Source organism: Tachyglossus aculeatus, chromosome 22 (assembly GCF_015852505.1).
Source record: "Tachyglossus aculeatus isolate mTacAcu1 chromosome 22, mTacAcu1.pri, whole genome shotgun sequence".
Taxonomy (NCBI): Eukaryota; Metazoa; Chordata; class Mammalia; order Monotremata; family Tachyglossidae; genus Tachyglossus; species Tachyglossus aculeatus.
In genome coordinates, this window is record NC_052087.1 from 37,513,686 (window position 1) to 37,525,742 (window position 12,057).

General features: G+C 56.2%; 1 protein-coding gene across 2 annotated transcripts in view; it reads right to left on the reverse strand.

Annotated features, from left to right (window-relative positions):
- Window positions 1–11,271, reverse strand: part of EML3 (EMAP like 3) — a 49,330-nt gene extending 38,059 nt beyond the window's left edge. Inside the window, exons 1-6 of one of the 2 annotated variants that reach the window (XM_038764974.1) lie at window positions 11,220–11,271; window positions 9,423–9,624; window positions 7,769–8,017; window positions 7,288–7,398; window positions 3,044–3,111; window positions 2,733–2,856 (exon numbers count right to left, since the gene is read on the reverse strand). In XM_038764974.1, coding sequence (XP_038620902.1) covers window positions 2,733–2,856; window positions 3,044–3,111; window positions 7,288–7,398; window positions 7,769–8,017; window positions 9,423–9,624; window positions 11,220–11,241 — 776 coding nt within the window. In that variant the 5' untranslated portion in view covers window positions 11,242–11,271. Of the gene's footprint in view, window positions 1–2,732; window positions 2,857–3,043; window positions 3,112–7,287; window positions 7,399–7,768; window positions 8,036–9,422; window positions 9,625–11,219 lie in introns of both variants that reach the window. The other variant, XM_038764973.1, reaches the window with a different exon arrangement.
- Window positions 11,272–12,057: the final 786 nt, after the last annotated feature.

Genomic DNA, 12,057 nt, shown 5'->3' on the forward strand with positions numbered 1-12,057 from the left:
TTCTAAACTGTGAGCTCACTGTTGGGTAGGGACCGTCTCTAGATGTTGCCAACTTGTACTTCCTAAGCACTAAGTACAGTGCTCTGCACACAGTAAGTGCTCAATAAATACAATTGATTGATTGATTGATTGATTGATTAAGCACTTACTATGTACAGAGCACCGTTCTAAGCGCTGGGGAGGTTACAAGGTGATCGGGTTGTCCCCCGGGGAGCTCACAGTCTTCATCCCCATTCTCCAGATGAGGGAACTGAGGCCCAGAGAAGTGAAGTGACGTGCCCAAAGTCACCCAGCTGACAGTTGGCGGAGCCGGGATTCAAACCCGTGACCTCTGACTCCAAAGCCCGGGCTCTTCCTAGACTGTGAGCCCACTGTTGGGTAGGGACCGTCTCTAGATGTTGCCAACTTGTACTTCCCAAGCGCTTAGTACAGTGCTCTGCACACAGTAAGCGCTCAATAAATACAATTGATTGATTGATTGATTAAGCGCTTACTATGTGCAAAGCACCGTTCTAAGCGCTGGGGAGGTTACAAGGTGATCGGGTCGTCCCACGGGGAGCTCACAGTCTTCATCTCCATTCTCCAGATGAGGGAACTGAGGCCCAGAGAAGTGAAGTGACGTGCCCAAAGTCACCCAGCTGACAGTTGGCGGAGCCGGGATCCGAACCCATGACTTCCGACTCCAAAGCCTGGGCTCTTTCTAGATTGTGAGCCCACTGTTGGGTAGGGACCGTCTCTAGATGTTGCCAACTTGTACTTCCCAGGCGCTTAGTACAGTGCTTTGCACACAGTAAGCGCTCAATAAATGCGATTGATTGATTGATTTCCACTGAGCCACGCTGCTTCTCAGTAAATACGATTGAACGAACGAATGAATAAATGAATCATCGTCAATGGTATTTACCGAGAGCTTCCTACGGGGAGAACGCTGTACTCAGCTCACCGTGGGCAGGGAATGTTTCTGTTTATTATGATAGGGTACTGCCAAGCGCTTAGTACAGTGCTCTGCACACAGTAAGCACTCGATAAATACGACTGAATGAATAAGCACTTGGGAGAATGCAGTAAAACCAAATGGATTTGTCACCAAATCCCTTCAGTCTTCTAGACTGTGAGCCCACTGTTGGGTAGGAACCGTCTCTAGATGTTGCCAACTTGTACTTCCCAAGCGCTTAGTCCAGTGCTCTGCACACAGTAAGCGCTCAATAAATACGATTGAATGAATGAATGAATAAAACAGAGTTGGCAGACACGTTCCCTGCCCATGACGAGTTTATGTGGCGAAGCAGCGTGGCCCAGCGGAAAGAGCCCGGGCTTTGAAGTCAAAGGTCATGGGTTCAGATCCCGGCTCTTCCAATTGTCAGCTGTGTGACTTTGGGCAAGTCTCTTCACTTCTCTAGGCCTCAGTTCCCTCATCTGTAAAATGGGGATTAAGACTGTGAGCCCACCTTGGGACAACCTGATCACCTTGTAACCTCCCCAGCGCTTAGAACGGTGCTTTGCACATAGTAAGCGCTTAATTAATGCCATCATTATTATTATTATTATTACTCGGCACGTAGCATGGCTCAGTGGAAAAAGCCTGGGCTTGGGAGCCGGAGGTTATGGGTTCTAATCCTGCCACTCAGCTGTGTGACTTTGGGCAAGTCACTTCACTTCTCTGGGCCTCAGTTTACTTCATCTGTACAATGGGGATGAAGACTGTGAGCCCCCCGTGGGACAACCCGATCACCTTGTAACCTGCCCAGTGCTTAGGACAGTGCCTTGCACATAGTAAGCACTTAATAAATGCCATCATTATTATTATTATTATTATTACTCGGCACTTTAGCATGGCTCAGTGGAAAGAGCCCGGGCTTGGGAGCTGGAGGTCATGGGTTCTAATCCTGCCACTTAGCTGTGTGACTTTGGGCAAGTCACTTCACTTCTCTGGGCCTCAGTTTACCTCATCTGTAAAATAGGGATTAAGACTGTGAGCCCCCCGTGGGACAACCCGATCACCTTGTAACCTCCCCAGCGCTTAGAACGGTGCTTTGCACATAGTAAGCGCTTAATAAACGCCATCATTATTATTATGTGGAAATGCGGTAACCGTTCTCCCTCTTGTTTGGACCAAGAACCCCCGGAGGGACGGGGACAGTGTCCGACCTTTTAGACTGTGAGCCCACTGTTGGGTAGGGACTGTCTCTGTATGTTGCCAATTTGTACTTCCCAAGCGCTTAGTACAGTGCTCTGCACGTAGTAAGCGCTCAATAAATACGATTGATGATGATGACGACCTCACGATCTTCTATCTACCCCAGGGCCTGGTACGGCGCTTGGCAAGTAGGAAGGGCCTAGCAAATACCACAATTATTGTTATCGTCATTACTGCGAGAGAGGGTGGGGATCGGGAGAGCAGGACCGGGCTTGGGAGCCAGAGGTCATGGGTTCTAATTCCGCCTCTGCCACTTGGCTGCGCGACTTCAGGCGAGTCGCTTCACTTCTCCGGGCCTCTGTAAAATGGGGATGATGACTGTAAGCCCCACGTGGGACAACCTGATGACCTTGTATCCCCCCCAGCGCTTAGAACAGTGCTTTGCACATAGTAAGCGCTTAACAAATGCCGTCATCATTATTATTATGTAAACGAAAGAGGCTGGGAAGAATCCTTCTGGACAGTGGGAAGGAGTTCTGGGGTCCGGGAGCCCCCGAGGGGGCCGAGTGGAGGCGAAGGGCCCGAAGGAGGATACACCCAGTCGAGGCTGAGGCTCTCAGGGGGTGGGCCGCTGGGCAGCTCGTCCAGGCTGCGGACGCCGGAAGGGATGTACATGGTGATGGGGCGGCCGCGGAGGAACATCTTCACGGAGATCCCCTCTGCGGGGGGAGACAGGGAGAGGGCCGTCACCCCACCGACCCCCGAGGTCACTGAGCGGGGGCGGCTGGGACAACCACCCCCTCCATGAAGCCCACCCTCCTCCCGGCTCCTCTGCTCCGGGGACCCCCCCACTCCACCGCGGCCTCCCCGCCTCCCCCGCGGCCCCTCACCCGCTCCCCTCCTCACCCAGATTGTAATTGCTCCTGCGAGAACCGGGGCCCCCAGGACTAGACACGGGATCCTTCCCACCTCGGCTGCGGAGAGGAGGGAAGGAACGGAAGTTGGGGGGATTTCTGGGGAGCGGGCCGACAGCCGCGGCGGGGCTCGTTCTGGCGGGGGGATGAAGGACCAAGGGGTGGGGAGCTCGTTCATTCGATCGTATTTCTTGGGCGCTTACTGCGCACTCGGTCTCCCCCTTCTAGACTGGGAGCCCACTGTTGGGTAGGGACCGTCTCTAGATGTTGCCAACTTGGACTTCCCAAGCGCTCAGTACAGTGCTCTGCACATAGTAAGTGCTCAATAAATACGATTGATGATGATGATGATGATGATGATGATGATGATGGCATTCGTTAAGCGCTTACGACGTGCGAGGCGCCGCTCTAAGCGCTGGGGTAGATACAAGGTCGTCGGGTTGTCCCCCGTGGGGCTCACAGGCTTCATCCCCATTTTACAGACGAGGGAACTGAGGCCCGGAGAAGGGAAGTGATTTGCCCAAAGTCATCCTCTCCTCCTCCCCACCCTACCTCCTTCCCCTCCCCACAGCACCTGTATATTCATTCATTCATTCAATCGTATTTATTGAGCGCTTACTGTGTGCAGAGCACTGTACTGAATGCTTGGGAAGTACAAGTTGGCAACATATAGAGACGGTCCCTACCCAACAGTGGGCTCAATCAATCAATCAATCAATCAATCGTATTTATTGAGCGCTTACTGTGTGCAAAGCACTGTACTAAGCGCTTGGGAAGTACAAGTTGGCAACATATAGAGACAGTCCCTGCCCAACAGTGGGCTCACAGTCTAGAAGATATGTTTGTACAGATTTATTACTCTATTTATTTTACTTGTACATATTGACTATTCGATTTATTTTGTTAATGATGTGCATCTAGCTTTACGTCTATTTATTCCGATGACTTGACACCTGTCCGCGTGTTTTGTTTTGTCGTCTGTCTCCCCCCTCTAGACTGTGAGCCCATTGTTGGGCCAGGACCGTCTCTATCTGTTGCCAAATTGTCCTTCCCAAGCGCTTAGTCCAGTGCTCTGCACACAGTAAGCGCTCAAGAAATACGACTGAATGAATGAATGACAAGCGGCGGGGCCAGGATTAGAACCCATGACCTCTGACTCCCAAGCCCGGCCCTGGGAGTCAGAAGGACCAAGGTTATATAATAGCATTTATTAAGCACTGTTCTAAGCGCTGGGGAGGTTCCAAGGTGATCAGGTTGTCCCACGGGGGGCTCACGCTCTTAAACCCCATTTCACAGATGAGGGAACTGAGGCCCAGAGAAGTGAAGTGACTTGCCCAAAGTCACACAGCTGGCAATTGGTGGAGCTGGGATTTCATCATCATCAATCGTATTTATTGAGCGCTTACTGTGTGCAGAGCACTGTATTAAGCGCTTGGGAAGTACAAATTGGCAACATATAGAGACAGTCCCTACCCAGCAGTGGGCTCACAGTCTAAAAGGGGGAAACAGAGAACAAAACCAAACATACTAACAAAATAAAATAAATAGAATAGATATGTACAAGTAAAATAAATAAATAAATAGAGTAATAAATTTGAACTCTGACTCCAAAGCCCGGGCTCTTCCCACGGAGCCACTCTGCTTCACGCGGTTCCAATCCTCACTCTGCCGCTTATCTGCTGGGTGACCCTGGGCAAATCACTTGACTTCTCTGGGCCTTAGTTACTTCATCTGTAAAACGGGGATTAATAATAATAATAATAATGGTATTTGTTAAGCGCTTACTATGTGCCAAGCACTGTTCTAAGCGCTGGGGAGGTTACAAGGTGATCAGGTCGTCCCACGGGGGGCTCACAGTCTTCATTCCCAGGATTACTGTCCTAATAATGACGATGATGATGAGGGCATTTATTAAGCGCTTACTATGTACAAAGCACTGTCCTAAGCACTGGGGTAGATACCGGCAAATCAGGCTAGATAGGGTTCACGTCCCTCGTGGTGCTCACAGTCTTACTCCCCATTTTACAGATGGAGCAACTGAGGCCGGAGATCGGAAGTGACTCGCATAAGGTCACGCAGCAGACGGGCGGCGGAGCCGGCACTAAAACCCAGGTCCTAGACCCCGCTCTTTCCAGCCAGGTGAACTGCGAGACCATCGTAGCACGACTGGGAGAGGGAAGGTGGAGTTACAAGGGGGACGTCAGCCCCATCTTGAAATTCCAGTAATCCCGGAGGAAAAGGGACTGTGAGCCCGCTGTTGGGTAGGGACCGTCTCTAGATGTTGCCAACTTGTCCTTCCCAAGCGCTTAATACAGTGCTCTGCACACAGTGAGCGCTCAACAAATACGACTGAATGAATGAATGAACGACAGGTGGGATGAGGGGGAACGGGAGAAGAAAGATGCGGAGGCTTGAAATTCCAGTAATCCCGGAGGAAAAGGGACTGTGAGCCCGCTGTTGCGTAGGGACCGTCTCTAGATGTTGCCAACTTGTCCTTCCCAAGCGCTTAATACAGTGCTCTGCACACAGTAAGCGCTCAACAAATACGATCGAATGAAGGAATGAACGAAAGGTGGGATGGGGGGAAGGGGAGAAGAAAGATGCGGAGGCTTGAAATTCCAGTAATCCCGGAGGAAAAGGGACTGTGAGCCCACTGTTGGGTAGGGACCGTCTCTAGATGTTGCCAACTTGTCCTTCCCAAGCGCTTAATACAGTGCTCTGCACACAGTAAGCGCTCAACAAATACGACTGAATGAATGAATGAACGACAGGTGGGATGAGGGGGAAGGGGAGAAGAAAGACGCCGAAGCCGGGGCTGGTGACAGCCTGGCAAGTCCAGTGCTTTGCACATAGTAAGCGCTTAACAAACACCATCATTATTATTATTATAAGTAGGAATCACTCATCCAAATCACCCTTCAAAGCCCCACTGAGCGCTCAGTACTCATTCATTCATTCAATCGTATTTATTGAGCACTCTGCACAGAGTAAGCGCTCAATAAATACAATTGAATGAATGAATACTGAGCGCTCACCTCCTCCAGGAGGCCTTCCCAGGCTGAGCCCCCTTTCTCCTCTCCTCCTCCCCGTCCCTCCCAACTCTGCCCTACCTCCCCGCAGCACCTGTATATATGTTTATATAGATTTATCACTCTATTTATTTTACTCGTCCGTATTTACTACTCTCTTTATTTTGTTAATGATGCGCCTCTAGCTTTTTTACTTCTATTTATTCTGATGACCTGACCCCTGTCCGCGTGTTTTGTTTCGTCGTCCGTCTCCCGCTTCTAGACCGTGAGCCCGTCGTCGGGTCGGGACCGTCTCTAGAAGCCGCCCACGTGGACTTCCCAAGCGCTCAGTCCAGGGCTCTGCACACAGTAAGCGCTCAATAAATACGATTGAATGAATGAATGAATAGGGACCGTCCCTATATGTCGCCCGCTTGGACTTCCCAAGCGCTCAGTCCAGTGCTCTGCACACAGTAAGCGCTCAATAAATACGATTGAGTGAATGAATGAATAGGGACCGTCCCTATATGTCGCCCACTTGGACTTCCCAAGCGCTCAGTCCACTGCTCTGCACACAGTAAGCGCTCAATAAATACGGCTGAATGAATGAATGAATAGGGACCGTCCCTATATGTCACCCACTTGGACTTCCCAAGCGCTCAGTCCAGTGCTCTGCACACAGTAAGTGCTCAATAAATACGGCTGAATGAATGAATGAATAGGGACCGTCCCTATATGTCGCCCACTTGGACTTCCCAAGCGCTCAGTCCAGTGCTCTGCACACAGTAGGCGCTCAATCAATACGATTGAACGAATCCAAGGTGAGCCTGGATTTGCAGAAAAGCAGCGTGGCTCAGTGGAAAGAGCCAGGGCTTTGGAGTCAGAGGTCATGGGTTCGAATCCTGACTCTGCCACATGTCTGCTGTGTGACCTTGGGCAAGTCACTTAACCTCGGAGCCTCAGTTACCTCATCTGTAAAATGGGGATGATGACTGTGAGCCCCACGCGCGACAACCTGATCACTCTGTATCCCCCCCGGCGCTTATAACAGTGCTTTGCACATAGTAAGCGCTTAACGAATGCCATCATTATTATTATTATTATTACTAGACGGTTGAGGGGAGAGGGGCCGCTCTTTCGCAGGCTCCTTTGGGTGGTCGGGGGCCCGCCCGGGAGAGCCAACGGGAGTCGTCCCCCCCCCACCCCGGACGCACCCACAAACACGCACCTCTCCGTGCTCCCGGTCCGCAGCAGCAGATTAGCCGACGACGCTGCCTTCCGGGCGAGTTTCTGTCGCGGCCGCTCCGAGGGCGATGACGAAGAGGAGTTGCGGCGTGGCCTGCGAAGGGGTGACCTTTCCTCAGGCCCTCCCCGGTCGGTCAGTCATATCCGTTGGGCGCTTACCGGGCGCAGGGCGCTGTGCTAAGCGCTTGGGAGAGTGCTCCCCGCTCAGCCCCCCCACCCTCCATTTCCCTCTCCGGGCACTCGTTCCGAACGCCACGGTGGGCGGTCATTCATTCATTCGATCGTGTTTATCGGGCGCTTACTGCGTGCGGAGCTCGCGGGAAGGACAAGGTGGCAACAGGTGGAGGAGGAATTCGGAATTCCGGCCCGCGACACGGGTCTCCCGCTTGAGCGGGCTACAGGCTCCTTCTGCAGGAACGCCCCCCGTCCCACCAACCTCCCCCGGACCCCTCCAAGTGACTCACGTGTCCCCACACCGAGGGAGTTGGAGAGGGCGCAGGACCCCAGGAGGGCCCGGGGAGCCGCCGCCGCCGCCGCCGCCGCTTCCTCCTCCTTCGGACATCGTGCCCCCCTGCTCCTCGCCTCCCCCGGGGGGTCCATTGCTGAGCCCCTGAAGGGGGGTTGACCGGCCTTCCGGCTCCAGTTCCGTCTGCGTCCCTCTGCTCACCACAGCGGGGCTGGGGACGGGGGGCAGTCCCGGGGGTGCTTCGGGGCTAAGAGAGGAAAGTAGCCTGGGAGAACCGAAGGAGAGGAAAGGAGAGAGCGGGCGGGGGCATCGGGGCACGGGAGAATGGGATAAGGAGGATGATGATGGTACCTGTTCATTCATTCATTCATTCATTCATTCGATCGTATTTACTGAGCGCTTACTGTGTGCACAGCACCGGACTAAGCGCTTGGGAAGGACAAGTCGGCAACATCTAGAGACGGTCCCTACCCAACAGCGGGCTCACAGTCTAGGAGGGGGAGACAGACAACAAAACATATTAGCAAAATAAAATAAGTAGAATAAATATGTACAAGTAAAATAAATAGGGTAATAAATACGTACAAACATATATACAGGTATATATTAAGCGCTTACTATATGCAGAGCACTGTTCTAAGCGCTGGGGAGGTTACAAGGTGATCGGGTGGTCCCACGGGGGGCAAAGAGAGAGCGGGGGGGCATCGGGGTGAGGACGGTGGGGCACGGGAGAATGGGGTGAGGAGGATGATGATGGGACCTGTTCATTCATTCACTCATTCATTCGATCGTATTTACTGAGCGCTTACTGTGTGCACAGCACCGGACTAAGCGCTTGGGAAGGACAAGTTGGCAACATCTAGAGACGGTCCCTACCCAACAGCGGGCGCACAGTCTTGAAGGGGGAGACAGAGAACAAAACAAAACATATTAACAAAATAAGTAGAATAAATATGTACAAGTAAAATAAATAGAGTAATAAATACGTACAAACACATATACAGGTATATACTAAGCGCTTTCTATATGCAAAGCACTGTTCTAAGCGCTGGGGAGGTTACAAGGTGATCAGGTTGTCTCACGGGGGGCAAAGAGAGAGTCGGGGGGGGCATCGGGGTGAGGATGGTGAGCCGGGGGCACGGGAGAATGGGGTGAGGATGATGATGATGGCATTTGTTAAGCGCTTACTATATGCAAAGCACTGTTCTAAGCGCTGGGGAGGTTACAAGGTGATCAGGTTGTCCCACCGGGGGCAAAGAGAGAGTGGGGGGCATCAGGGTGAGGACGGTGAGCCGGGGACACGGGAGAACGGGGTGAAGATGATGATGATGGTATTTGTTAAGCACTTACTATATGCAAAGCACTGTTCTAAGCACTGGGGAGGTTACAAGGGGATCAGGTTGTCCCACGGGGGGCTCCCAGTTTTCATCCCCATTTTCCAGAGGAGGGAACTGAGGCCCAGGGAAGCCACTTGCCCAAAGTCACCCAGCTGGCAGTGGCGGCATTCGAACCCACGACCTCGCACTCCAAAGCCCGGGCTCTTTCCACCGAGGCACGCTGAGGCAGGGGCAGCAGGGAAGGGGGTGAGGATGGCGAGCCAGGGGCACAGAGAAGCGGGGTGGGGACGGTGAGGCGGGGAGGGGGCGAGGTACCTTCCAGTGGGGATGTCCTGAAGGGGGGCAGAGGGAGGGAGGGCCCGCAGCCCCCCGTCCTCCCGGAGCCGGAGCCTCCTCAGGGCCTCCGCCAAGGCCGCCTTCACCAACTCCATCTCCTCCTCCTGCACCCGCAGGCGCCGGCTCAGGGCCCCGAGGGTCTCTTCATCGGGGGGCTCCCGGCCCCCGGCCCGGCCCGCACCTGGAGGGAGGCAAGACGGGGTCACGTCCGAACCCCCGGACCCATGGTCGGACTCTGGCGCTCGGGGTTCGGGCCTCCCCTTCACCCACAGGGGTGAGGAGGGGCCGCCTGGGGACCCCAGGAGCCCCCTCCTCTCGCCCACCCAACTTTCGAGGGGCGACGCCGGCTCGCAGGGCGCCCCGCCACCTCCTCCTTCCTCCGGCCCGGGCCAGGCAGAAGCGAAACTGGCGAGGGCCCAAGAGCGGGCCACGGGGCCTCCCCTCCTCCCCTCCCCGCTTCGGGGCCGGGGAAGGCGCGGAGCCGCACTCGGGGGGCCCGGGGACCCCGGGATGACGGGGGGCGGAGGGCGCGAGGCCTCCCCGGCGTGGGGGCCACCAGGAGGCCGGTAAGCGCCACCGGGCGAGGCGAAGGACGGGCCCCGGTGGGACGGTCCTGGAGGTGTTGACGGGGGGGACTCCCGGGCAACAAGTGGGGTGGGGGTCCCCACTAGGAGCCGCCCCCTTATCCCGGGTACCGGGAAAGCGGGAGCACTAATAGAGGGGTGCTTTGGGGGAGCACTAGGCCCTGACAGGGAGATGGGGGGGATTCCCAGGTGATAAGCAGGGTGGGGGTCCCCATTAGGAGCTGCCCCCTTACCCTGGGTACTGGGAAAGTGGGAGCACTAGTGGAGGGGTGCTTTGGGGGAGCACTAGGCCTGACAGGGGAGTTGGGGGGGACTCCCGGGTGATAAGTGAGGTGGGGGTCCCCACGAGGAGCCGCCCCCTTACCCCAAACACTGGGAAAGTGGGAGCACTAGTGGAGGAGTGCTTTGGGGGAGCACTAGGCCCTGACAGGGGGGTGGGGGGGGCCCCCGGGTGATAAGTGGGGTGGGGGTCCCCACTAGGAGCCACCCGTTATCCTGGGTACTGGGAAAGTGGGAGCACTAGTGGAGGGGTGCTTTGGGAGGAGCAATAGGCCCTGACAGGGGGATGGAGGGGACTCCCGGGCGCTAAGCAGGGTGGGGGTCCCCACTAGGAGCCTGGGTACCGGGAAAGTGGGAGCACTAAAAGAGGGGTGCTTTGGGGGAGCACTAGGCCCGGACGGGGGTGAGGGGGGACTCCCGGGTGATAAGCGGGATGGGGGTCCCCACTAGGAGCCGCCCCCTCACCCCGGGGCACCGGGAAAGTGGGAGCACTAGTGGAGGGGTGCTTTGGGAGGAGCAGTAGGCCCTGACAGGGGGGTGAGGGGGGACTCCCGGGAGCTAAGCGGGATGGGGGTCCCCATGAGGAGCCGCCCCCCTATCCCGGGGCACCGGGAAAGTGGGAGCACTAATAGAGGGGTGCTTTGGGGGGAGCACTAGGCCTGACAGGGGGCTGGGGGGGACTCCCGGGTGATAAGTGGGGTGGGGGTCCCCACTAGGAGCCGCCCCCCTTATCACGAGCACCGGGAAAGTGGGAGCACTAGTGGAGGGGTGCTTTGGGGGAGCACTAGGCCCGAGGTGGAGGGGGGCAGAGTGGCTGGGGGGTCCCCCCGGATCCCTGGGGTGGGCAGAGGGGGGTTGGGGGGGGGTCCCAGGGGGGGTCCCACCCACCCTGCAGCCCCCCAATAATACTCACCCGGCCCCTTGTCCCCATCCATCAGGTCCCCCCGAGGGGCGGTGGGGCCCCTAGGCCCAGGCCCCTGGGGGTCCCATGGTGGGGGGGGGGCGCTGTCAGGGCGGGCGGCGGCCGCCGGGGGGCGCTCTGGGGCGGGGGGCGATGGGGGCAGGGGGCTGGCGGCGGGGGGGGCAGGGGGTCAGAGGTCGGAGGTCGGAGGTCGGGGTTGGGGTTGGGCCGCTCCTCGGGCCTCGGGCCGCGCAAACAGGCGCCGGCAGGAAGCGGGGGACGGGACGGGACGGGACGGGCCGGGGGAGGGGGCGGGCCCGGGGCCCGGGGGGCGGGGCTCCAACCCAGGCCCGCCCCCCCGGGGAAACAGCCCGGCCTTGGGAGCCACGGGCCCTGGGTTCGAATCCCACTCCGCCACTTCGCCGCCTGACCGTGGGCGAGCCACTTCTCTAGGCCTCTAGACTGTGAGCCCGCTGCTGGGACTAGATGGTGCCAACTTGGACTTCCCAAGCGCTTAGTCCGGTGCTGTGCACCCAGTAAGCGCTCAATAAATACGATGGAATGAATGCATGAATGAACATCTCTAGATGCTGCCAACTTGTGCTTCCCAAGCGCTTAGTACGGTGCTCTGCACCCAGTAAGCGCTCAATAAATGCGATGGAAATAATGAATGTCCTCTGTCTCTCCCCTCTAGACTGCCTCTGTCGGGTCGGGACCGTCCCTAGATGTTGCCAACTTGTCCTTCCCAAGCGCTTAGTCCGGTGCTCTGCACCCAGTAAGCGCTCAGTAAATCCGATGGAATGAATGCATGAATGACCATCTCTAGATGTTGCCAACTTGGACTAACCAA